At 46.7% G+C, this 27,422-nt stretch overlaps 1 protein-coding gene across 1 annotated transcript in view; it reads left to right on the top strand.

Annotated features, from left to right (window-relative positions):
- Positions 1-3,592: 3,592 nt before the first annotated feature.
- LOC144104775 (uncharacterized) overlaps positions 3,593-27,422 on the top strand; it is a 32,576-nt gene continuing 8,746 nt past the window's right edge. Inside the window, exons 1-10 of the mRNA XM_077637955.1 lie at positions 3,593-3,656; positions 6,993-7,185; positions 9,035-9,133; positions 11,029-11,275; positions 13,193-13,323; positions 17,369-17,425; positions 18,006-18,122; positions 19,545-19,744; positions 25,517-26,011; positions 27,237-27,327. Of these exons, the coding sequence (XP_077494081.1) occupies positions 3,630-3,656; positions 6,993-7,185; positions 9,035-9,133; positions 11,029-11,275; positions 13,193-13,323; positions 17,369-17,425; positions 18,006-18,122; positions 19,545-19,744; positions 25,517-26,011; positions 27,237-27,327 (1,657 nt within the window). The 5' untranslated portion in view covers positions 3,593-3,629. The remainder of the gene's footprint in view (positions 3,657-6,992; positions 7,186-9,034; positions 9,134-11,028; positions 11,276-13,192; positions 13,324-17,368; positions 17,426-18,005; positions 18,123-19,544; positions 19,745-25,516; positions 26,012-27,236; positions 27,328-27,422) is intronic.

The following is a 27,422-nucleotide window of genomic DNA, read 5'->3' as shown; positions in this document are numbered from 1 at the left end:
GCCCTTCACTACGGCGTCCCTGATAGCCTGAGTCGCTTTGGGACGTTAACCCCCCATAAATCAAACCAAACCAAAAGCGAAATGTGATCAAAGTGTCCAGCTCCAGTTCGTGTTGCCGGCCGTGCTTTCACTTTAGGTTAAGCGTATACCTTAACTTTACCGCCTTTTTACTGGCCGCGTTCCGAGCCTCCGAGTCATGCTGATTCCACGGATAGGGTCCAAGACGACGGCCTCCAAGTGATTGCCATGGTAACCGCAGTGGTTGCATAATGGAATAAAATAGCAGACGGCAGCATTGTCCGGGCACCACAACTCGAACCTAAACTATGTCGTTCCGGTATACCGGCTGTCCGAGCTAACTTGAGCCAAGGGTTAAAAAATACTATTAGAGACAGACAAGTGAAACACAGGCGAGGCAGCACGATCGTGCCATGGTGCGCAAATGCGTTAGTAACATGAGTTATCTTGTATTTCCTGGGCTTTCCTTGGAGCTGGGGAAAAAAAGACACACGTGAGGGTTACCTTATCTGATGATGAAATGGGGGTTTCTCAATATACTCGACAACCCTTCAAATGCGATTTGTTGCCTACAGTGAATATTTATTAATTTAGATAATTAAACTTAATTAACCCATTAATTGCAAATCAAAAATTACCCGTGGTACGCTAGATGGCTGTCACCAATATGCAACTGGTTTCACTGGCTTGTCTCTAATAATTTATTTTGTAACCCTTGGCTCAAGTTAGCTAGCTGGGACACCCGGTATATATATCCCTGCCTGGCAGGCGCCAAAGTCGGGCCACTTATTCCCGATATTCGTGTAAAAATTGTGGGCCAACCCGTTTGCCGCAGAATGTTTCGGATGGTGTCATACGATTCAGCGTTTCGTGCACTTACTATATATAAGTTAGCGCCTAGCTCGCGCTAGGGATTCAAACCGGCGACCATTTGTTACGTGTGTTAACGCTCGATATTGGATCGCTGCCTCAGCGTCGGCTCATTTTTTTTATTATGCTTTCTACAGAGACAGGTGGTAATAAAACATTGTCTATGTTTTATTTCTTGGTCCTTGTTTTGTTGCTTTCTTTCTTTGGAGCTCATTTAAATATTTTTTGTAATTCTTGCGAGTATGGAGGTATATGTTTGAAATAAGACAATCTGTCACCGCGGCGCGGCGGGTATAATTTGTTTTTGGGAAAGGAAATGGCGCAGTATCTGTCTCATATATCGTTGGACACCTGAACCGCTCCGTAAGAAAAAGGACAAAGGAAGGAGTTAAAGTAGAAAGGAAGGAAGAGGTGCCGTATTGGAGGGCTCCGGAATAATTTCGACCACCTGGGGATCTTTAACGTGCGCTGAGATCGCACAGCACACGGGCGCGTTAGCATTTTTCCTCCATAAAAACGCAGCCGCCGCGGTCGGGTTCGAACCCGGGAACTCCGGATCAGTAATCGAGCGCCCTAACCACTGAGCCACCGCGGCGGGTATCTGTAGTCAAAATTTGAATTTCAATCAGTGTCTTCGCGCCTTCTAATCTCCTCTCGTCACTTTTTGCACGTTGAAATGTCGCCGCTCCTCCGCCTGACCCATCGCCGCAGCTGCCTGACGCCTGAAAGAATCTAACCAATAGCCATCTCTGAACAGAATTATGCAGCAGCATGCGACGGAGGTGTGCGCGAGCATGAAAAAGTTGCCGGAAAGGACTCGCCAACTTCCGCGCTCGGCTGTGGGTTCTCTGCTTTCTGCAGAAGTGTTCATGACGAGAGAATGTAGTGATTGAGCAAGTATATGTACTCTCCTCAGGATGGTGTTTCGAACCCCTTTAATGCTTCGGTAACGAATTCGGCAAATATAGATTGATTTAACGACTTAGGCAGAGCTGCTACGGGTATTTGGCAGAATGGCTTGGGTACAGTGACTGTAGCTTGGGCGTCCACCTCGGCTTCGGGAGGTGGTTGGTTCGAAAAGCACCGCCAGACAAGAATGGGTACCACAGTCACCTCGCCCTGCGCCCGGCATCATTTTGTGCTGTACACCGCTGCTAACGTTCAAACATTCACGTTACACACTCGTAGCCATCCTGGTATTTTTTTTTCATCTCGATATGTGTCCATTTTTGGTCTCTGATTTTTACCTCACCGCGCAACCGCTGTTCGCTTTTTGATTTACCGGGAAATCTCGCCCACCTGTCTGCTCTTCAGGAGTTAACTGAGCAAACGACGCGCGGTATGCGCCATTTGCGGCCATACTTAAGCATAATAGCATTTTTAATTCATGTATAAACCCACTATTACTTCTATTTCCTGCTTTTGAAAAGTATTTTACAAGAAAAACATCTGTAATGGTGAGTTAACAAAGAAACTTCGCTTTTTACATGCATTATGCCGCTGCAGGTGTTTCAAGTTCGCGCGCGTCGTCTGCTTCAGTGCAATGTCGAGCGAAGAGCGCTTTACCATGAATGCCGACGCAGTAATGAGTATTCCCTGCTCTTCTATGTCATACCGGTACGTATTCGCGATTAAACGATGGTTTATCTCTCAGAGTGTACGCGTGTGTCTGAAAGGGTCCGCAAGCAATCTAACAGCTGACGATATTTACGATAATTTCTGTGCCCTTCGATGTCAAACTGGTACATTCGTTTTCTCGACGAGGGAAGGTTTGGTTTATGAGGGTTTAACGTCCCAAAGCGACTCAGGCTATGAGAGACGCCGTAGTGAAGGGCTCCGGAAATTTCGACCACCTGGGGTTCTTTAACGTGCACTGACATCGCACAGTACACGGGCCTCTAGAATTTTGCCTCCATCGAAATTCGACCGCCGCGGCGACGAGGGAAGGCAGGTTTATGTAACAGAACCTACGTTGCCAAATCGTCCGCGATGCGCCTAATACGTGTTCGACTGCCCCGATATATAATACTAATAGTCTACTACTAATAATAATTGGTTTTGGGGGAAAGGAAATGGCGCAGTATCTCTCTCATATATCGTTGGACACATGAACCGCGCCGCAAGGAAAGTGATAAAGGAGGGAGTGAAAAAAAAGGAAGAAAGAGGTGCCGCAGTGGAGGGCTCCGAAATATTTTCGACCACTTGGGGATCTTTACCGTGCAGTGACATAGCACAGCACACGGGCGCCTTAGCGTTTTACCTCCATGAAAACGCAGCCGCCGCGGTCGAACCCGGGAACTCCGGATCAGTAGCCGAGCGCGCTAACCATTGAGCCACCGCGGCGGGTCCCGATATATCGCGACAATCATTTTTACTTTCGCGACAAGTCACGACAACGGCAAGCGTCTACTCAATTTGCCAAGCACGTCGGATCCAGGAATCTGTCCCTTCAGGGAAGGCTGACCCTGCAGCTCTCTGTATGCAATGCTCGTAATTCTGCTCTATCATGTAAAATATTCTGAACGTGTCCTCGTTGGTCGCTTCATTGTTGGAGTGGGGATCGGCTCGTAAACTCTTGATCTCGAATACGAAAGCCGTGACACTGCTAGTATCGCTGCCCAACATTTAGCTTCAGGCAGTGTGTTACTAGTTGTTACGTCTATAGGCATATTAAGCTTTAAGCATCTCTCTACTACTTCTTCTTTTTATCCCGAAGTGAATTTCACGATGGACCAAGTAAAATGCGCCTGGAAGCTACCAACGTAGACGTGAGTCGCATTTGAGTGCTTTTAATTTCTGTTTGACATTTATCGTAATTTACACCGGCCTTATAATGGTGATATTTGCCTGCGCAAGCGTCAGGTCGCTTTTCGAGGCGCGGTCCTGTTGTAGTACGCCATCTTTGTTTTGCGCTTGTAGGTTGTTGCTGCGTCTGTAGTGCGTCGGAGGCGCCGACAACTTGTGTTTTATTCCGTATTGTTATTGGAAGGCCCCAAATTTTCATTCTTACACGTTGATCGAACATTCGCTTGTATGTGGACTTAGCTTGACTGGCGAATCGCGCTGTCAGCATTGTACGGGCACCGCGTCTGCCTCCCCGAGTGGCGTCGGTGCTCTGTTGCGTGCAGTTTTCGTGTCGACAGCATTGCGTTTATCATGATTCCACGCTCACATGATGGAGTTTACGCCTTCAGTTAATCCGGCAACTGTAGCATTCAGTGCTGTGACGTTTCTTTTGGTGGACTTCAGCGACAGAGACATGCAAGTGTGGGTTGGGTGCCAATAAACGTGCAATCCTGACCGCGATCACAGCTTTCAGTTTTACTTCCTTTACGAGCTCACTGTTCTAATAGACTACTTTGACGAGGTGAAGGGCGGAGGTATGCACGTTGTTTTCAAAGCCACCTCACGCCCTGGCTTTCGTCGGTGTAGAGAACGGTAGCGTCTATGTGCGGTGTCGTGCGTCTGTGCATATCGGACCGGTGTGGTGAATCTGTACCTACCATTCAGTTCAAAACGCGTGTCCGAGACTGAGGCGTGCCACGTGAATCTGGGCGTCGTAGGAACGCGCATTGCGATATAGTGCATTTGGCCAAAGGTTTGTAACACTAGCTTCGGGTTCAGGGAGTACTGACGCAGAGCCTGTGGTATTCTTCCCGACTGCCTTAATTTGGCTGTTGTGACACAGTTGGTAATTTTTGTGCATCTTGAGCGAAGCTGCTCTAAGTGAGAGTGATACTACGTTCATTGTATGTAGCAGTAAGCGCCGCAATATCTCAGCAGTTTTTTTTTTTTATAATTCTCGTGGAGTATTGATAGCGAATGTATTATTGTCTGCGCATGTCGGTGCTTTCTTGCACCAAGTGTAAATGCGCGCCTGTCGGCTTGATTCTGCAGATTAGTTTGTCTGTCGACCAATTTATTTGTTCAGATTCCAACAGCGCCCTAAAAGCACAGGTTAGGGGTCGAGAGGAGATGTCGTGCGTTTCGCAACTCTTGTTCAGTGTCGTTACATTTATGGCATGCTAAACTAAACCACATTATTTCCAGGACCATTTTTGGGAAGGCAAGGGCCAATTTAGTCTTGTAACACTGCACGGGTCACCCAAGATTGCACGGGTCACCCATACTCAAGAGATATTATTAAAGAATGTTGTGGGGTCATTTAAGTACTAACAGCTGCAGACTTGCACCTTGGCAAGCATGGAAACAGTGGGACATAAAAAATAGCAGAGAAACTGAGAGAAAAAAGGCAAGTGTTTGCAAGGAGTGCAGAGAGCATGCTTCTCTAATATGCGGTTCCAAAAAAGTCTTATAATGAATTCCAATCGCAGGCCCGGAGCGGTCTGCACGCTCTGTGACAGAGCGCCTGAATCCGGCGCAGAGCGCGCGACCTGAAATTGCGATTGGAGTACATTTGCTCTGGCCAGAGCATATAAGGCGCCCCTATCGCCGCTGAAAAAGAACGTCACGCAAACTTCCGGTCGGATCCGCCGATTTCGGCGGAGCAGTCCCGACTGCTCCACGGAGCAATCTCTGCTTGGCGACCGCTCTCTGTCTACGATTGGAAGACGCGATCCGTGCCTCGGATCTGCGTTTGGAATACAGTTGCTCCGAAAAGAGCAGGAAACGTTGCTCCAGAAGTGCTCCAACTCTGCGATTGGAAGTCACCATTAGTCTTTGGTGCCTCCTGTTGACCAAAAGTGCCTTTGTGGTGGTTGATAGGCGTTGTGAAATAATTGCTTTGTTGAAGAGCACAGATGCAGTTAGAAAAGACACGAATGGCATGAGGCAGAAGAACTCGTCCAGGTGATCTCATCAGCACAAAGGGTTTGAGAGACAAAAGGCTGACACATTTAAAATGCTACTTTGGAAAGCTTGATGCTAGGCTAGTTGGTTTTACACATAGCTGCAAATACAGTGAACACAATAATATGCTTAAACATGCAGAAAACATGAACAGCTGTTTACTGTTTCAATACGATAGCATTAGAGTTCACGTCAGGAGTAAAATCTGTCATCCGATGTGACGAAATTTGCTGATTGGTCAAGAGAGGTCAGGTGACCTTGTGACATCAACACAACCGGCCCACCAGGTTGTGTGCAACCTCCTCCTATACTAGGATAAAAATGTCAGCACTGTCACAGCATAGTGCTACTGCAGCTAGCAATCCGGACATGGCAGTTGATGGAGTGACAATTGCATAGAAGCTGACACAAAGACACGCAGCGGTTGCGACAGAAGCTGCAGCAAGTGTTAAACCTAGTGCTATCGTATTCCACTCTTAAGATGACTTAAGCGTCTCCATAGTCTTTTCTGCTTGTCTGCTGTTTGGGCCCTTGTTTTCACATTCACTGCGTTGTAAGACACTGGTGGGTCAGTTCGTGCATTATAGGCTCTATTGCAGCGAAGGTTCAAATGTTTCTTGCAAAGCTGGAGCAATATCTCTTGTGAGGGGTGGCGAACTTCTAAAGTTGAATGACATTGATCCAGTACAGATCACTGTATAGTATGAGAATATAGACCTTATGCAGTGCTCCATGTTTCATGGGTGCTTCACGTGACTAATCTGATCATGTGTTTCGTTGCACCTTTACACGCATCCTGAACACATTTCAGTCTAGTCTTCAAAAATGTTGTCTAGTGAAATATTTGCCAAAGCACACTTCCTCGCTGCTTTAAAAAGTGTTGTTTGAATTTGGTACCATTCTCGGAGTTGGTTGCCGCCTTCCAGTTGTGTATGGAAACTATAGTGTTGTAGTCAGCAGGTGTTTGTTGACCTTTGTCCTGGTTGATTTTTAAAGGTCTCAAAGTTGGTTGCTGAGATGAGTGTTGTTGGTGCTCCAGTTTTACTAATTTCTGTCATGTTGCATTGTTGAATTTTTCATGCTTATCACCCTTGCATGGGCATTGTAGACACCTTCTGTAAATGCGTAAAATAAATAGCTGCTGCAGCAAATGAGATGTGTGTATCGTGTTCCTGAAGTGTCAGCAAAGCAACACTTATCCTGCATTGTTAAACAAACAGCCCACAGTCAAGCACTCATCTAAGCTAGTAGGCAGCCAAGTGAGTTTCATCATGTCATGCCCTCTATGGTGGCAGGTGTGGCCGCAGCTTGTGGGGCCCATGGAGGAGCCCACTTTAGAGCTGCTGGCCCTACAGCCACATGAGCCTGGTGATGATGAAGGAGCTACGCTGGCACCCGGCACCCTGGTGCACATTGACGGCGACACATTGGTGGCGGTCGTCGACGAGAGCCAGGCGATCGCTGCAGCCACTGAAGAGACAGGACCACGTAAGTGCACCTCGGGTGATGGGGATTATTGATGAGATGCAAGCAGTGTTGAAAAATCAACCACAGTTGCTTTGATTGTGCATTGTAGTTATAGTAGTACCTTGCAGCTCTGGCTGTGCCTTGGAGCTTTCATAGTCCTGTCTCTGCTGCAGGAAACTAGTATGGTTTAAAAACTTTACCATATGCTTCTTGATTCGTGACTGCATCGAGAGCTCAGCCCAAATTAGACTGGTCAAGGCACAGCTTACCTTACCAAGTTCTACAGTGAGGATTGGCACTGCCCATGAAAGCATGGGCACTGTAAGAGGAGATACTGCACGTTTCCTCTGATGTCACAGTTTCTACGCAGATGCAAAGGGGCGTATCGCACTGATGCTGGCGTGTAAGCAGAGTTAACACGCAAATGGCGTGATAGAGTGCCTTTCACTGCGAAAGCACTCATGCGCTCACCATCACCAACCAAGAATCTTGTCATCTTTTGATGCTAAACGTAAAAGCGCAAAAAACAAGGACGTAGAATAAGACACACAACACGAGCGCTCGTGTTGTGTGTCTTATTCTACGTCCTTGTTTTTTGCGCTTTTACGTTCAGCATGGTAAACCAACTCGCCCAAACTCGGCCTTTATATCATCTTTTGATCTTGTGCAGTTGGCTAGCAACAGCGATGTCACGTTAAGTTAAAAAAAAATCAAATCAGTTTCCACGACTGAGAGTCGAACCCGCAGTGGCGCAAAGAGATTAGCTTCGCGGGCCGTAGCACGAGAGCACCAGGCTACCGCCACAGCTGAATACGCCCCATGTTAAACTGCAACCCACCCTCACGCTGTGCATTGCACACCGTCTTCTTCATCCACTAGTACTGTCCACCAAATTAAAACCCTGACACTTTTTCTTACAGGAAGCCTTGTTGCTTGCTAGCAATCTGGAAATGATAAATATTGAGACATTTTTGGCTCTGTGATAATTTACAGTCAAAGGTGACAAATGCTTTGTCTTGTGGTTAGATGATCACTATTTTTACGGCTTTCAGAAACAAAGTTTTCACTCTGTAATATTGATTCCTGGGTGCTTTAATTATTTTTTTTATGTTGTTTTCATGCCACATGAGAAGTTGTGGAAGCAGTGACATATCTGGTTGTTACCAACCAGGCAGCTCAAGCCATTTCCTTGTGACCTTAGCTTTGTCCATCTTAATAATTCTCACTGTAGTGTCTTCATTGTATTTGTAGCTTATGCTCTGTAGTAGCAGCTCTGTGTCATAGGTTGGTGTCTTTTTTATTCATCTTTTACTACACACCTGATAATGATTTGGAAAGGAGACTGCACCTATAACTTCTGCCTCTGGAATCAGCGGCAGGCGTCTTTGCTTCAGATGAAGCTGTGCACTGCATGGGGTGTTCTTAAAAATGGTTGTTTGAGACAGTTGTGAGAGTATGGATGGATGTTTCAGATGGCGGTTCTCTCTCTGCACTTGATAATAGTGTCGTATGCAACCACGCTGAAAGAAAACGACCCTGCTCCATTCCGTACTCACAGAACTTGAAAAACTACAGCTTCCCAGTCCTTCATCAGGGCACCAGGTATCTTGCTCACAAATGTTTCAGAGAGTTGCACAATGATGTAATGCCTGTGTGCAGTATCCCTGCTTTCCAGAACATTGTCATGGATTCTACACTGAGACATGTACTTTTATTTTGTTAGCATGCCGGTCGTGCCTCTGTCATGTGCAGACTTTGCATGTTCACGAGACTATATGGGAACCAGTGCGTGATGGGGGCAATAATGGTCTGAAGCGTACTAGTGGATGATGAAGTATGGGAGTGCAGCGTACACTGTTTGGCTGTGCAGAGCTTGCCGAGCTGGACCTTTCGAGCCTGCTCTCTGCGGAGGAGCCCGAGGAGGACGTGCTGCAGAAGGCGTTGCTCCAGGCGGACACAGTGGTCACAGGTAGGGTGCAGCCTGACTGATGCCTGTGTAGTGACTCACTGTTGTGTTTGCTTGTTTCCCAGCACTGTTGTTAATCTGATTCGCTTGTTCAATCAAACCGACCCTTTGGTCCTCTCATCATACATTGCATTAGAAACGTTAACTTGCATTCCGCATGGTTTGAGCAAATTTTCGATTAGTTTCAAGTTCAAATTATCAAGAGTCGACTATACTGAGAAGTGGAAAGCAGGTGGAAGGGGGGCGATTTTTTTCCCCCAGCATTTCACCCCAGATAAGCCGAGCACCTGTCTGGTGGAATCTTGTACCCATTAGAAAACCGTTGTGTACACGGTGTCACTGGGGATCTAACCCAGCTCTTCCTGAATGCGAGGCGGATGCTCTACCACAAGGCCACCACTTCAGGAAAGGCTGGGATTATCATCCTGTCTCCTCAGCATCACCTTTGTGGGAGACATTGTCGAAGGCCCCTTAGATGTCCACTCCCACAATGGGGAATAGTTGAACCATGCTAGGCACTGCATATACATCCATGTAAGCTTGTGCATCAACATCTTAAAGGGACACTGAGGAGAAATTGAAGTTGGCTTGTATCCATAGAATACCAGCTCCTGATCACAAAAATGCCACTCTTCCTGAAAACAAAGCTCTTGTAATGTAGAAAATAGCAAGAACCAAAATACAGGTATCGCCGCCACAGGCCAATCTTGCAAGTACAAGCGTGATGACTTCCTAGGACAAGAAGCGCCACCATGGAGGAATTTTCCTTACTTCATGGATGTCATGAATCTCTGAGGCTTGCAAAGGAAGGTTGCGCACCGCACCACTAACTGCCAGAAATCACGTAGTCTCCGTTTACGTCACGTTACACGTCACTCTGTTCTGTGTCGTCATAAGAGTTCTCGAATTTGAATCGGAGCGGCGGGAAAAAATTTTTCAACTTCGAATCCAAATTTCTTTGAAATAAATGCATCTTTCGCTCCCGGACAAGCGGTAACAAAGCCATGAAATGCCGAACTATCAGATATTGCTAACAAAAAAATTTTGATAGGGTTCTCCTCAGTGTCCCTTTAAGAGAGTACATGCTTGCAGAAGCCAGTGAGTTTAGGGGGCAGACAGGGACCGTGTCTCCAGGTGAATGAGTGACTCTTTCTCTCTCTGTATAAGCTTTCTCATTCAGAAACTTAGTGGTGAAAGGCGGAGGTTTGCCAGTGAATCCAAGGGTCTGCCAGGTTTACATGCAAGAATGACATTGGCTTCTTTCTAGACAGGTGGGAGATGCCGTGTCTCCCAAATGTGGTATACGATCTTGCAGTTGGAGCAGCTTGGGAGTCAGGGAGGCTACAAAGCATGCTGTAGCTGACTTGATCTGCATCAGGAGCTGCATGCTGGTTAAGTTGAAAGAGTGCCACGTGTGATTTGGGAAGTTGATGCCCTTGTCAAGGTTTTCATGGGGGAGGAGTTGGATAATAGATTTGTGGAGCAGTGAACTTGCAGGGTGAACAGAAAGAATAGATAAGGCTTTGTATCTGGCTCATTAATACTGCATGTTCCATATTTATCTGTCGCGGCTGTAAAAAGTTCTCCCCTATGAAAAACCACCGACCACAAGGTAGCTTATGGTAGTCAGTAGTCAACTTCTGCTGTCACCGTCTGGAGTCCATCACCTCTGAGTTTGGGCCCACTCAGACTGCTGTATTTGAATACAGGGGCCTGAGGAAAGTTCCACAACATGCGTTATCAAAGCTGTATGGGTATTTTGTGCTCCCCTACTTTATTTGGAAGACGAACAGATCCCCTCCATGTGCTCTGCGGGCTCATGGACGGATGAAAAGGGTGTGCGGCTGCTCTCTCCCCCATCTTTTGACAGTGTGCTCATGTCCATGGGTCGTACGCAGGAGAGGCCCCCCAGGAGGAGCCCGAGCCCGAGCCGGAGCTGCAGCCACAGCCAGACATGGAGGCTCAGCAGCAGGATCAGCAGCAGCAGCAGACGGTGGTGATCGACATGAGCAGCCCGATTGAGCTGTGCCAGAATGCGCTGATCGTCGTCAATGGCCAGCGGTGCGTGCTGCAGCAGGACACCGCCACGGGCCAGGTGTTGGCCTACCCCATCCGAGAGCCCAAGCGCAAGCGTGGGAGACCCCGGTGGGTAATGCAGAACTAGAAATGAAGATTGAACGCAGTGTACATGAGATTAACAGTGGATTAAAGTTGAAAGGATTAGCTCATGCGAAGGACTTTGGGAGCTGTTCCGATGCTTAAATTGCGGACAACAAAAGGTGCTGTGGAAAGTAAAATGATTACAGGAACTCTTAAGAGGACAGGAAGAGGGCAGAGTGGGTCAGGGAACAAACATGAGTTAACGTCATCCTATTCGAAATCAAGAATAATTGGGCGTCGTCAGGGATTGTAATGTGAAGGCAAGGTAACTAATGGTCCTTAGGGATAACAGACTGTACTTCAGGAGAAGACGAGCATAACGAAAGGTAGCAGACAATTAGGTGGGCGGATGAGATTAGGAAATTCACAGAGATAGGGTGGCCGCAGCGGACATAGGGCGGGGTAATTGAGGGATATGGGAGAGTCCTTCATCTTGCAATGGGCATTGTTAAGCTGATGAAGATGCATCTGCAGGCACATGTGTACTCAGCAACAGCACTATGTTTTATAATCCCTAAGTGAGGCTGATGCCCTGGCCTGTGATGTCCCTTTTTTTTATTGTTGTTCAGGGGCACATGCTGTTGCGGTTTCAGTTGATGGACTCTGTCAACTTGACTTACCAAGATGCAGGTTTTGTCTCTATGCTGCCTAATGCTAGGTTCCATTGCCGGTCTTCAAACTGCAGGTGTATCTCGTGACTTTTTTTTTTTTCCCCCCTTTGAGGATTCATCACATTGGTGCAGTTGAGTGTTGCACCAATCTCTCTGTTGTCTACTCTCAAAATGGTTGTGTCGACTGACTGAGATCACAAGGAGCCAAGGCTTGTGTGCATGCAAGCAGCAGTCCCTGAGAGTATTGAAACACCTTGCAAGCAGAAACACTTTGAGATGTTGACCGTCGAGTGTTTTTTGTACTTGCATTTATGAATTGTTTGTGCGTCCATTGTTCAATGCAAGGTGTGGGCTCAAGCAAGTCTTTTATATTTTGTAAACATTTAATTGGACTTTTTGGTACGGGACCCTTAAGGGTTAATAAATGATGATGATGATTCAGATATGCAGACAAAGAAAAAGGTGGCCCACTGCTGTACATATACTACCGATCGATCTTACGGTGTTTATTTGCGCTCCTAAAGTTGCGAAAAAATCACCATGGATGCCGAGTTCTGTGGTGGGCAATCCCCAAGCTAGATTTCACCCTGTGTCCATGTCTCAAGCCAGGTGACCAGAGACAGAAGTCAGTGAATGCCTTGATCTGGAAACAGCCAGACCACATAGACTGTGTACTCAAGACTGGTAGAATGAAGCTTTTAATTGAAACTGCCATCCGTTTTATATAAGAAAAAGCTGGCGGGCAGTCTTATGATATGATGCGATAAATCTATGGGGTTCGATCCCCAGTGATGCCGGGTGCCCACCGGTGATACAGTGGGCACAAGCTTTCCCCTAGCCTGGTTTTCGGCTTATCGTGGGTGAAATGCTTGGAAAATGGGTCTTTGACCGCACCTAGGTCTTTGACCCCACATTGAGTAGTCAAAAATGCCTTGTATCATGACGCTCTTTGGCCACAGATGCCCTTGCTCCATAAAAATCCAAAATCATCAAATCTGCGTTAGCAGTTCTGGTTGTACGTTTCGCTTTTACATTGATCGCCTTCCCATTGCATCCTTGAATGGGATTTTGCCATCACCTTTTCGTGCTGCTGCTCCGTGGACTTCTGGTGGGTGAAGGCTTCTGGAGGGTGGAGTTGTAAGGAGGGTACACGTTGGTGGATTGTGGTGGGTGGTGCTTGTGGAGGGTGGAAAAATTGTGGCTTTATACGCCGGACTGGCCGTTTTCTAAAAAGGTCCCTTTTATGACTAAGGCAATAAAACATGACACGCTTTCTTTGTTTGTACCGCAGAAAGGTGGCGCTCCCACCCTCGGACCAGGAGCCACCGATAGCTGCGATGGAAGAAGAGAAGCCAGAGGAGCCCCCTGCCATGGAGGAGGAAGACGATGGGGACACAGGAATGGTGGAAGTCGTTACGGAAGGTTGGACGCTGCTGTCAGTGCTTTGCTTTAGAGAATGCACAGTGCTGGTGCAAGCAGGCATGTTCGCCGGAACAGAATGCAGTGAGGCACAGATGTTACTTAGCCTGAGAGATGTGGATGTGCACTGTGTATTGGCTATTTTCACGAAACTGATGCCGCACTGTAACACTGCCGCGAACTAGTCCGTGGAGGATTGGTGCGGGCAGAACTGTGTCACTTGCGGCATTGCATTAGTGTTTCGCAGGTACATTAAATATGTTTCCGTTAAAGTTTTGCAGCAAAAATTAGTTTAGAAGCGCCTTTACATGGATGTTCGCATAGTAACAAGATATAAAAGCTTGTGATTGTTATGTGTAAGTTGCTTGGTGCCAGCGACACAGAGAGCATAGGGAGTGGGGTGTTCTAATCCTCTCAGGCAGCACCTCGGCATAGATTGCTCTGGTCATAGGCTAATTCCTATATTACAATCTTGTTTATTATCAGTGCCACTCTAGATGGCGCCTTCACTTTTTAGAACACTATCACAGTTAACAAGTTAGTCTTAAATATACTCTACTGAAACCTCAGAGAAGAACTTAACTTTGATAAAAATAATAGTTGGTACTCGTAGCAACTCGTGACCTGATCCAGAAGTAATGACCTCAGTTCCTAAATCTGCAGATGAGTGGGCTGCGAGCCAGCGAGTGACCGCAGCACGCTGGCCCAATGACTTATGGGCGTCATCAAATTTTTTTCATTTCTCACATGAAATTTTCGGGCACATCAGAAATAATTTTATGATCACTTTTACAAGATTTCACTGTTGTAGCTCCAGAAAATTGTTTTCTGATGTATATTTTTCCTCTGATCTTGTGAAAACACTGCAGAGTTGAGAAAATGTGGCAGAAGGCTGGTTAAACATTTATATTACATTCCGGCTAGCATGATGCAGGTCAAGACATCCTCATGTATTTTTTTTTTTTCACAAAGCACAAAATTTGGTTTTGAATTTTTGCAACATAGTATTCATTGACTTATCTAGAGTGAGAAGACAAGTTCATTTAAAACAGATCAAGCTAAAGAATTTGAAAGACAAAGAAGGTCTTGACCTGTAATACTGTCCTAGGAATGCAACAAAACAAACAGGGTCAAAATAGGTAAAACTGTCTTGAGGAAATGCGCTCTCCAAGATGCGTACCTAAACAGAAAACCATAATGGAGAAAAATGCCCATTGTTTGTGCATTGTTTCCTGAATGCACAGCCGTTGTAGTTCATGAAATAGTTTGTTTAAAGTAAAGAAACTTTGGAGCAGTATAAAAAGCGAGGTATACAGGTGAATACAACAACAATCGAAAAGTCAATTTTTTTGCCCATTTCTTGAGATTTCAAAGCTGCGGCCCCTCTAAATAGGTTTCTTGCACACATTTGCTAGGTATTTATCCAGTTCATGGGCACCATGGTGGCTTGCTGTCGCACAAAACACAAGGTCACAGGTTTGATTTTGACCTTGGAGGTCGCTACATGACGTATGATATATATATATATATATATATATATATATATATATATATATATATATATATATATATATATATATATATATATATATATATATATATATATATATATATATATATATATATATATATATATATAGAAGTATAAAAGTTGTCGTACTGTTAATTCACTGCACATTAAAAAGATCCTTTACGAGTGATAACTCTAGAATCTGTGACACAAACTTCTTTTTTAGCTTTCCAGTTTTCTACATAGGCAGCTTACCTATTGCCGAGTCTTGCTTACCTGTAATGTTGAATGCACAGCATTGCACATCTAGTTTTCTAGTTTTGTTGTTCGCTTGCTGTACAGGAGCCATCATTTTCATGGCCATAGAAATTAAATTCCGAGTAATCTGCATGTTGACCGTCTGCCGCTTCAGCCTCATGTTGGAGTAATCACTTCCTAGTATCTCGTTTGTTTCCTTGCACCGTCGAGAACAGGAAATTGTTTGGCTCATAGGAGGTTGCCAGTGGTAACTACCAGCAAAGAAGCACGAGTCAGTCACATAATTTGAAACCAAGTACATACATTTCCAAATAGGCTGACAACAGAAGCATTAATGCTGACATCTTGGATCAATGTGGCAAACCCCTCTAGGGCAGGACATGAAAATCGCCAATATCTGTGTGCAGAAAGCCAGAGGGGATACAGAACAAACAAAAATACGGCAGCCTCGTAGCACAGTTTTAATAGCAGTGCTCTTTTTCTGACTGAGCAACAGAATTGGCACTGATGCATCTGCTTGGTTTAGGAGGTATCCACTGAATGAATTGGTTTTTCTGGTTTGCGTTTGTTTTGCACTAGTGCTGTGGGTGTTCTTAGCTGAAACCAGCTGGCCCAGATTTTCCACCCACCAAAGCTAAAAGCTGGGTACAAACGTGAAACATTTGTTCACCCGTTCCCTTCGTAAAGCCATGTATGTATTTCGTTGCCGTGGATTGCAGCACAGAATTCGATTATGCGCAGGCGCTAATCTTTCGACTGCCTTCATGTTTGTAAACAAAAGCATTGTCACTGTTGGCGAAAACCAGCTCATGTTATTTGGCCAAGGTGCATGGACCTCACACCACATTTCCTTCATGTTTCTCCATTTGCAACTGCATTAAGACCGCACATTCACACTTCCGATAGCCACACCTGCATTAATCAGGTGTGCTGCTCAAAGAGACAATAAAAATAAAATTGTCCTGCCCTCAAGGCATGCCTGCAGCAGTCAATGTGTGTATGTTCTGTACGCATGTAGGCAGCACGCTGTAGGCATGCCTAGAATATACATATATAGCATACCACTGCATCGCCTCTGCATCTTCATGCCATTTAGATAGGATGGAATTTTACAAGAGGATTTAATTTTTTACTTCATGGTTTTTTTTTATGTACACTGGCATCACAAGATACCCAAGCAGCACAGGAAATTGGCCCAATATTTATCAACAAATGGTGTTACCCTGGCCCTGTATAGAGCCGGCCTTTGCCAAAATTCGTTCGAGGCCTTTAGATCTATCTTTTAACTGCGGGAAGGCGAAAGCCATCTGCGACTCATTGCACTGATTTGAATTTGAGCGGTGATGTCACGCTGCGCATGCGCAGTTGCTTGGCGGCGGGTCACACCACCCGCCACAGTGGGTAGTTTGCTGGCACTCCAGTTGGCAGGTTGTGATCACGTGTTAAGGTCACGTTACCTAGGACGTAATGGACAAAAACGGTCATGTGACCTAGGATGTAATGTAATGGACGGTCACCGCGAGTATGAGCCATTAAAGGCTTTTGCCTTAATATAATTCCAATATTGGGTTGATTATCTGTGTTGCTTTAGTAGGATGGAATTTTACAAGAGGATTTAATTTTTTACTTCATGGTTTGTTTTATGTGCACTGGCATCACAAGATACCCAAGCAGCACAGGAAATGGGCCCAATATTGGGAATAAATGGTTTTACCCTGGCCCTGCATAGAGCCGGCTTTTGCCAATATAATCCAAATATTGGGTCGATTATCTGTGTTGCTTAGGTAGCTGCTGAGAATCCTACGAAGAGCTCCAAATTGGTTACCATTTCAAGGACAGGCCAAGAGAGTGTCTGTATTGGGGCTCGGAAAGTGGATGGAAATGTGCAGTGAAATTTTTACATCAGTAAAACTGTAATCAGCAGCAGATGAACCACGACCAGCTGTAGCGGTACGTTACGTCGTGCTCGGCACTTGTGGTTGAGAAATTGATATCAAGCTGAAAATACCTGAAAGCTTGGGAAAAAAAAAAAAAAAAGTCCAGTGTTCAGGTACTTTATTTTAAACAGTGGCATTTTTGTCATTCCTAGCTGTAAGATCGGAAACTGAAATATCGTTTTTTGCACCCCATGAAAATGACATCACAAAGCAGTCATGGTTTGTGCAATGAGTGGCCTTAGTGTACTGTGCGATAACTCGTAAAAGAGTGTGAATAGCTGTCTTTGGCCACTGTCGCTGACTGGTGCGGCGAGGGGTTAAATGTGGTGTTGCACTGTTGCAGATGGTGCCCTTGTGCGCAGGAGCTGTCGGCGGCGAAAGGTTGCCCGCACCATGCAAGGTGAGCTCAGCTGTTCACAGCAGTGTCTGTGTTGCTGAATTCTCCTATGTTTATCGCTGGCCTGTTAGGTGGCAATTCCCTCATAGCTTGCACTGTGCAGTTCAAACTTGATGCTCTAATTATTCAGTTCCAGGGAACCCCAGCAGTCTCGTTTGCTAATTGCAGCTAAGTCAGGAAGAGGGCATTCACGCACTGACTAGGGAGCATGCACAGTGTACACTTTAAAAAGAAAGGCCACAACAGATCCGTCTACGCTGCTTGGACCTGAATTTCTTTTCATCAGTATGGAAGTTTTCAGTGGCCAATCAAATCACACAGTGCTTTAGAAATAAGTCAAGGCTAACCTAACACTCAATGATACTGCTCAGTGGCGACATATATGGTGTGCCTGTTTGCAAGAGTGCCTGCGTGCCTTGTTTTAATGCACGGCTTTAACGTGAAGTTTAACATGTGGTTTTAACATATGGTATTCAAACTGTGTTGGGACGTGCTCTGTGCTTTTGGTGCACAGGAAATTCCGTGGCGTAAATTGAAGTCATTGCCTCAAAGCATGCAGCTCAGTATTGACTCCATTGTGCAGATTACCACTGGAGTGAAGGAAGCGAGAGTGAACCGGAACCGGAGCCAGAGCCCGAAGAGCACCGGCGGCGTGGCCGACCGCCCAAGAACTATCATGAAGAAGACCCTTTCTGGAAACGTATGTGCATATAGACTGTTCCGCAAGGAAACAAATGGGGTCTTTTGTGTGCACCTGAATATTTGCCGTGCAAGGGCACTGACCACAGGGAAAGAATGTGCCAAAGAGAGAGTTTGCTCTCTGATGTGCCAGTTTCATGAACAGCAGCTCCAGGCAGATTGAAGCCGCACGCATGGCGGAACTGGTCAATTGGACTGTAAAGACGAGCAGTCTCACGCACTTGTTACGTCTTTTAGGCTGGTAATTTCGCAACGACCGCGAACCACGGTGACTCTGTGCAACGACACTCACGGAGCATCCGCGCAGCTTTGTCGTGGAAAGAGAAACTATATAAAATACATCTATGCAAGAAAATGCATCCCCACTTAATGTAGCTTCCATGTACCTCTGTACAAAAGGGCAGGAAAGCCGTCTTGCAGGAGCATGCTTTCTATGGGGGTAGCCTTCTTGCCGGTGCGGAAAAGGCAGGGCACTTTCGTGGCTGCCTGTGCTTGGCACTGAAATCTGACGTGGACAGGTCTCGACATCGCTCACGCGTTGTGTCGAATTTTCAAATGAAATGGCATCGCAACATGTGTTAGTGCAGCGCAGAGATGGACAGATATCGGTGCCATGTCTGCATTGCCTGCAACTGATGGAAAAGTGCATGGTGGACCTGCTAGTGGAGAGAAGCCAGGGGGGAAAGCAAAAATCGGGGAAAAAAAAAGTGATCGCCAATGGCGTTTTGAAGTAGGATGATGTGAGCGCGCTTTATGCTCTCGCTCTTCAGCTCTTTTCACGCATAATGCAATGGATGCCCTATTTACAATTATCCTCTTGCCGAAAAGCCATTTTTATTCACTGTCTTCATATAATATATATTTGGACACACCCAGGATGCTATCATATCTTTTTTGTGGGCTCTTCTGCTAAGATCACCTTCTGATAAGACGAACACGTTTTCATCCTAACGAAAGTCCACTGCATTTCAGTTTTTTTATGTGCCTCACCTGAGATTTAGGATTCTCTTATATTGCAGCCTTAGTTCGACTGCTGAAACAGAAACCAAAAATTAAAATAGCGTGAAATAAGACTTTCAGTTATAAATTGTTGACCCGTCACAAGTGAATACCACATAGTGATTCATATATACTAATGTCTTGCACATCACTACGAAGAAGAAAACAAGTAACTAATAATTTGGCGTGTGTATCCTCTGTATAAAGGAATGCGAACCACTGTGGAATTAACAAAACCGAACTGTACCCTATAATCATATCTGCCTTTCATAGATGCGTGCAGCACTCCTGGTATGCCTCTTCCTGTGTAATGTTTGTACATGTGTAGTATATTAAATGACAAAAGAAATGCCTGTGGCAGTTTTGCACTGAGATCTCTGCAAACTATATTTTGTGTTTGCTGACGCTGACACATATGTTCCAGGAAATGGCGGGCGCCGGCGGGCGCGTGGTCGGAAGCGCGAGGGAGGGCCATCATCCAGCAACCCGATGCAGGCCTTCCTGGTGCAGATGGCGGACGGGCAGACACTCATGATGCAGATCCCGGCGGCGAGCATTCCAGCGGGCATGGACCTGCACCAGGTGGCACAGAATATCGCCACCAGCCTCAACGCAGCCGCAGCCGTGAGTCTCTGGCCAGAGCAGTTAGGCCAACCTTGCTTTTATATTACGGCTGGCTTGATGAAGTTTGCAATGGAATCACTTATGGTGGGGGGAAATCATGTGGCCCGACCAAGTAAACACCACTCATATCAAGACTCCTGTGTGTCATGTTTCCATTTGTTTCTACATCATTGTCGTGTGCTGTTCTGGCACATTCTGTTGCTATTTAGGTGCAGAAATCAGAAAAAGTAGTCGTGGTGTAAATGGAACTGAGTAAGGTGGGTGCTTGAGGTTACAGTAAGTTGGGGAGAATAATGCGGCCACATTTGGCACAGGACAGGGTTAATTAGAGGCCAGCAGGAGAGGCGTTTGACCTGCCATGGACCTAGTTTAGCTACCAATGATAATAAATCAGAACAGGCAGAAAAAAGTTTAAATGCTCGTTTAATATGATATGAGTTGCAGCATGACCTATATGTGTGAGGGTAATGTGAAAGAAGTGTGACACAAAAATGTGTACGATGGCTCAGTTGTGAATTTGGTTACCTGTAATGATAAAATTTGAGGTCATTGCTAACTATTTGATGGGTCACATGACACATGTCATTGGTCACGTGACCAGTGGTCATGTCTCCCTACAGCAGCTGATGCTGTCAAATAACAATCTGCATACAGTGCTATATTGTGTTGCTGATTCACGGATCCTGAAGTATTGCACGTATGGGAGTGTGGCATCTTACTGCAGTACAGTGTCATTATTATTGTTCTTTCGGTGATGCATGTGATTACAAATAGTTGTGGCTGCTTACTTTGTGTGTTGTCCTGTCTGCGAGCACTTTCTGTCAGCCCAAGTGTGTAAATGCTCTTAATAGTGATGCAGAAAACTATTTACCGTATTTACACGATTGTAAGTTGACGCGAATGTAAGTCGACCCCCCCCAATCGCATGTCCGAAAAAAAAAAAAACACCGGTGGAGCGCTTTTTAAACGAAAATTTATTGCATAGACGGGCTATTCATCCTCACTTGAGTCATGTTCAGTGGTACTGCGGTCGTCGTCGTCGTCGCCGCTGCGATCCCACAGCACATCGTCCTCCATGGAAAGCCCGCACTTCCTAGATGACCGCACCACGACATCGTGTGGAACGGCCGCCCAAGCGGAAATCACCCACCCGCACACAGCCACCAGGGAGGCTCTCTTCACGCGCCCCGTTGGCGTAAGTTCCCGCCCTTCTGCCGCCAGCCACTCGTTGTACTCACGCCGGAGCAAGTCCTTGAATGGCTTGTTAATGCCAACGTCTAGCGGCTGCAGCTGCCCCGTCAGACCGCCGGGAATCACCAGCATATCTGTATCTTCTTTTCGGAGCTCTGCCTTCACTTTCGCGGTAAGGTGGCCGCGAAATGAGTCTAGTACGGGGAGGTTCGGATTGCGATTTTTGAGGGATGCTCCTGGCCTCAAAAGCCACACCCGACGGCACCAATCAATAACTAAGTCATCCGTCATAAAGCCTTTTTCGTTCACTCGCACAATCGCACCTTTCGGGAACAGTTCCTTTGGCATAGTTTTTCTGTTGGAGACGATGTACGGTCGGAGCTTTGTGCCATCTGCCAAGCATGATAGCATAACAGTGAACCAAAGTTTCTCGTTTCCTGTCGTGAGAAGCTTAACCTCGCGAGCTCCCCTCACGCTCACTGTTGTGTTGCTCGTCATGTCGAAGTAGACGGGAGTCTGGTCCGCATTGCCGATTTGGCCGAGCAGGTATCGCCGCGAGTCGCGGAGCTTGAGGTAGTGCCTATGGAAGGCGAGAACTTTCTCCTCGTAAGCAGCAGGCAGCTTCTGGCATGCACTAGTACGCCGACGAAGAGAGAAGCCAGCCCTCTTCATAAATTTCGAAGCCCAAGCCCTGCTGGCTTTGAAGTCTGCTCGGAATATTCCAGCTTCTGCAGCAAAGACCCGGGCTTGTTGCGTGATCATTTTGCATGTCACTGGAAGGGACCGCTCACGTATTTCGGTGACATACGTTGCAAGCTTGACCTCCAGCTCCAGAAAGCGTCCCGACTTCGGCCCGCGGAAACCTCTTCGCTTGGAGTCGCAATCGAAAATTTTGTCTCGCTGCTTCCGCCACTCCCGCACCAACCGTTCAGAAACGTCGAACTTGCGGCCCGCCGCGCAGTTGTTGGTTTCTTCGGCGTAACTGATGGCCTCCCTCTTGAACGCTGCAGTGAATGAGTGCCGAATGCTTTTCGAACCTGGAGAGCTCATGGCGAAGCACGCGGCCGGCAGTCAAGTCCGAAGCACCAACTCCAAGCACCACCAAACAAAGAGTGATCGGTGTCGGGGCGTCGGCTCTTCCAGCAAACATCGGCATTCCCCAGAAGCGCCGCTGTTACGTATTGTGCAACCAACTGAAATAGCGGTTCTTCCATCAGCTAGCTACACTCCCGGGCGCTGGAACAGCGGGACAACGGCCATTCCCGCGAGTGAAATGAAATGAAATTGGTTATGGGGGAAAGGAAGTGGCGCAGTATTTGTCTCAAATATTGGCGGAAACCCAGTTACCCAGTTGTAAGGGAAGAGATAAAGGAGGGAGTGAAAGAAGAAAGGAAGAACGAGGTGCCGTAGTGAAGGGCTCCCGAATAATTTCGACCACCTGGGGATCTTTAACCTGCTGTAATGACATCGCACAGCACACGGGCGCCTTTGCGTTTCGCTTCCATAGAAACGCTGCCGCCGCAGTCGGGTTCTAACTCGGGTATCCTGTTCAGTGGCACTGAACCATCGCGGTGGGTAATGGTGTGCGCAGTAAAAATAAAAAAATGAAAAATTCTGGCCAAAAAGCCCGCGGAATACCTGAATGCTACACTTAGAGCCGTAGAGCAAACAAAAACTTCTAACATCGCAGTAGCGTCCCTGATAGATTGTTTTTCTTGCTTTTATTGGCAGTTCAAGGTTTCGTTTCGATCGTAAGTCGACCCCCCACTTCGGAATTTTAAATTGCAAAAAAAGGGTCGACTTACAATCATGTAATTACGGTACATGCCTGGCTTGCATGATGATCATCGCAGACGGATTTGTGATGCATAACACTCAAGCTGCTTGTAGCCGTGAATGAATCTGCTCAATATTTGTTGCTGCTCCTGATCAGTGGTTAGTGCAGCTACTGATTCAGCGTACTATTTTACACCAGAATGTTTTGAAACACCAAAACAAGCACCTTGCGTTGGGCATTGTGGCCGGCACCGCTCAGCAGGTGTCCGACTAAGGTGGTCAGTGTGTGCAGTGTGGGTTGCTGTAAAAGACCTTACCACATTGAATGGTCTGAAGAAATGTGAAGGCTAAGTTTACAGTCAACGAACGAAAATTCGGACGCCTGATTTTTCGGACATGCTTGATTATTCGGACTTTTTCGTGGCACTGCGACATGGCCCATAGAGCCAATGTATAAGAGTGCCTGAGATTTCGGACACACCGCAACTGACTGCTTGATTTTTCAGACCTCGTTCGCACTCGCCACCAATATCCAAGCCGCCATATTATGCGTACAGTGGAACCTCATTCGTTCAAATCGCTGGAGAGATCGAAAACTTGACCAATCAAAACGAAACTCAAGCTTAAAGGGAGCCTCTTAACTTGCGATGCTGGAATTCTGCGCGAGTTGGCACAGTGCGCTTGCATGGTTTCGAATTCGTTTTGTTCTTGATCGTCTTCCGCCATACAAGCTTGAACAGTAGTCGGAGTTCGCGGAACTCATCTGTGCCGAGTCTTTCGTCCTAGATACGGAAAGAGGTAGCAGTGATGCTTGATTACATACGGCTTCACGGAGACGGTGGGTGCGGGAGGAAATGGTGGTGCATTTCAAAGCGAGGTCAGTGTACCCGCGGCAAAACTTACTGCAACCCTGACCTTTCTATTGTAAAACAGTAAACAGCTGGCGTTTCGATGACAGGTAAGACGCCTCTCATTATACGCAAGCCACCTCAGAGCGCATATCACCAGATATGATGCCGATTTTGGCTCTTGTTGCTAGGCCTAATGACAAAGGCCAATGCCGACGCAGTGCTTGCTTCGGCCGTTTCTCGGTTCTTATTGTTTCGCCATCGTTGCGTTTTCGTTACGGGCCCATCGTACTGCAGGCGCAGCGCAGATTCCACAGCGGCGTGTCTAGACTTTGTCCCAACCCGTGCGTTCATCGGAGACATGCCGAGGGCAGCGCAGCCAGGCCAAGCTCGTGAAAGCAGTCGCCGCCCGTCATCTGTGCATGTGTCGCGCGGCAAAATTTAGTCGTGAGGAGCTTTAGAATGTGTGAAATACCACTGACCTCTTCCTCCAGCATATTGGCGATAAGTTCGTGATTTTTTTGGCGAAATTTGATTTTCCAGACTGCTCGATTTTCCGGTTGTTTTCGCGGTCCTTAGAGGGTTTTATAAATTGGTCGTCGACTGTACTTCGCTGATGCACCTCTTTTCTCGTGCTGTCCTACTGATAGATGTATTCACGGTGTTCTGCTGTATTTAGTGAAAGAAATTGGGGAGGTCACCCTGTGATTTAAAGAAAGAGCATGTAGTCGAGCTGTGGAGTGAAACTTCAGCACCACCACTAAGGGAATGAAGTGCCTCTGAGCCCTGTGGTATGGTTAAAGTACCATGTAACCAAAGAGACAGCTGTGAAAGTTGGAACAGCTGTTTGCTTCAGTACACAGGTTTTGCTCGTAAGCAGCAGTGTAGGTCTGTGCCAATACAGCTGAGTTTGCATGCTGCAGTTATTTATTTAATTATACTGTAGGCCAATCCTCTGTCCCTGGCAGGAGAAACATTACAGCAAGAAGACAGAACGACAACACTTAAATAAAAAGTGGGTGTACTACAAGGGCAAAAATTGAGGCAGCAATGCAGCTCAAGGCATCATTGCAATTCTGCGCTTCATGTCTTGACACTTTTCTAACTTTCCCAATAGAGTATGTGGTGGGAAGAACATTGTCGGTCCTCAGCTTTGCTCCTGAGCCCAAGCATCAGTGTGGCAACATGTCACAACACGGTGAGAAGTGCACAAAAAGGTTGAAATGAGTCGCAAAGAAATGGCAGTGTGTGGTCGATTGTTGCAAGATGATCTAATTGCACAAAATCACATCTGGGCAAAAATAAAGGCGCATATGATATAGTCTGGCACAGGTCTGCACTATCTTGTGTTGTGTGTGTTTGTATTTATTTATGCCTGACTGAGCATGATGTGGAGGCATAATTTTGTTCTCTGAACGATACAGTACCCTAACTTCCAGTTAGGCCTCCCATTTTGTCTGACAGCTTTTTAAATGGCAATTTTGGCTCGAAAGCATCTCAGATTATATAACCTAAAAGATAACACATCTAAGGGAGATTGTAAATGATTTTTGTTAGGTGGTCGAAATTAGACTGGAGCCTTCCACTGTGCTGTCCGTCATAGTCCACCTGCAGTTGTCGGATGTTTAACACACATACCATTGTGTGCTGTTAATGCTTGGTATGACTCAGAGAAAAAGATTAGTCAAAAATTTATGCGGAGCAGTAAGATTTGAAGTGCTGTCTTATGTGTTCAAGAACGCAATGCTGGTCCACTGGCCACAGAACTTATGGGAATGAGTGCTCTTAATTGTGCTCTTATTTGTCCTCATAAAATTCCCCTTAGTATTTGGTACTGGGTGTCGCTGCATTACTGGATGCTGTGGGATGGTACCATTGACAGAATGAAATCATGCGACACAGGGTTGGACGTACTTATCACGCTCTGAAATGCGGTCTATTTTGGTGAACGATGCAGCAACAAGCCCTGTCAGGAGGCTGCCTGCCAGCCGACGGAGGCGCCTCTACTCCTGTCCTCATAGCACTGCAAGGGGCTGGCTCGGAGGAGCTCCAACTGGAGCAGCTGCTGCCGCAACTGCAACCGCAGCCTCAGCCACAACCACAGCCACAGTCACAACCACAGCCTGCCAAACGCCGGCCAGGCCGGCCACGGAAGAGGCCTCTCACACCGCCTCCAACACCACCACCATCGCTGCCTCCTCCGACGCCACCAGCTGAACCTGTTGCGGGTGGTCCGACGGACATCCAGGTGGATAGTATGCCGGTTCTGCCAGATGGGGCCACAGATAATACAGCGGAGGTGGCTATGGCTGATGTGCCCGCCAACAGCGGCGCTGAAGCTGCTCAGAATGCGGCCGCGGTCGTTGCTCAGAGTCTCGAGGATGCTGTGGCTCAGGTGCTGGGTCCAGCTGCCACTCCGGCCACAGAAGGAGAGGACCTTGCCCCTGTACAGGTGGGGTGCCCCTCTGCGCAAAACTGAAGTCTTCCGACTGGCTGAAAGAGGACACTGGGAACATTGTGTAACAAAAGTAAAAACAGCGCTAATTTTGACACAAACCACACAGAAAGAACAGACAGGACGGGCGCTGTCTGTCCGGACAGGACAGCGCCTGTCCTGTTTGGTCTCTCTCTGTGGTTTGTGCAAAATTAGCGCTGTTTTTACTTTTGTTTCACAATGTTACACCAACTAACCCCGCAAGAGGTGCTGTTATACACTGAGAACAGTTCCATCCAATTTTTTTTTAATTTAAAATCGGTTCTACTGCTCTTTGTGCCTGCATCAAACGTTTGTTCAGCCCTGAAAGACGTATTTGTTGCTGAGAAAATAAAATTAAAAAATAGAACACTCATTTTCCTGCCACTCGATAAAACTTTTAACTCCGCGACTGAAAAAGATATTGTCGTCACCATTTGGAAGTGAATGTGGTGTAGCGTAGCCTAGTGGATCCGAGCGTAAAATGCAGTCTTAACATCATCACTTGCGAAATCAGCCGGAGATCGTGACCGCTGTTTTTCATTTTGTTGCCTTTTATAGCTTACGAAAGCTCCATTTTCAGTTAAAGTTGCCTTTTGATCATTAGAACTTGGTAATTTATATGTTATTGCAATGCTTTACGACTTAATTTACACCAACTAGACGTTTGATAGCGCTTTTCTCGTAAATCTATTGATAATGCCGAGCATGCCGGGAGGAGTCGCCTTGTCAAGCCTTGAGCGACCATGTGATGGAGCACAGGGACTATTTGGCTGATAGTAGCACAGTTACGGCAACACTTTGCACAAAAAATTGGCAGTGGTTTAGCTCTGGTTAAACCTGGAGTGACGCGATAGCTACAGCTGGCCGAGTGGAACTTGCTCAGTTGAATTGCAAAGTGAGTCTTTCGCCGCTCCGTTTCGCTGGGCGTTCCTTCTTCATCTTCGTCCCACTTGACACGGCGCATGCGCGCAGCTGTTGCAGCTGAGTTCCGCTGGTGCACCGCACTGCCGGCAGCAGCAGCTGCTCCGCATCACGTGGCTGGTCACGTGACCAACCACGTGACCAGCCGCTAGCGTCATGTGTTGCTGCCACGGTCACGTGCCACCACCACGCTGAAGGCTCGAAATGCTACCGTAATGTAGCTATCGCTTCAAAACAGAGTCACTTAGAGAAAGAACCACCTTTTTGCATTTTTATGCAGCCCTCTGTAGAAGCTCCTGCCCAAAGCAGTGAAGACACCGCAGTGGTTCCCATGCCAGACAAGCTGGTCTCTCTGCTGCTGCCAAAGTTGGGTGAGTGAATTGGAATGCTCGATCTGTTGTTCTCCGTTTTACAGCTATGTTTCATCTCTGTTTCCTTTCCTATGTGCAGGCATTATAAAAGTGGC

The sequence above is a fragment of the Amblyomma americanum genome, chromosome 9 (genome assembly GCF_052857255.1).
Source record: "Amblyomma americanum isolate KBUSLIRL-KWMA chromosome 9, ASM5285725v1, whole genome shotgun sequence".
In the NCBI taxonomy this organism is placed as follows: domain Eukaryota; kingdom Metazoa; phylum Arthropoda; class Arachnida; order Ixodida; family Ixodidae; genus Amblyomma; species Amblyomma americanum.
Note: the sequence above shows the minus strand (reverse complement) of the source record. Positions and strands in the feature narration are given on the sequence as shown.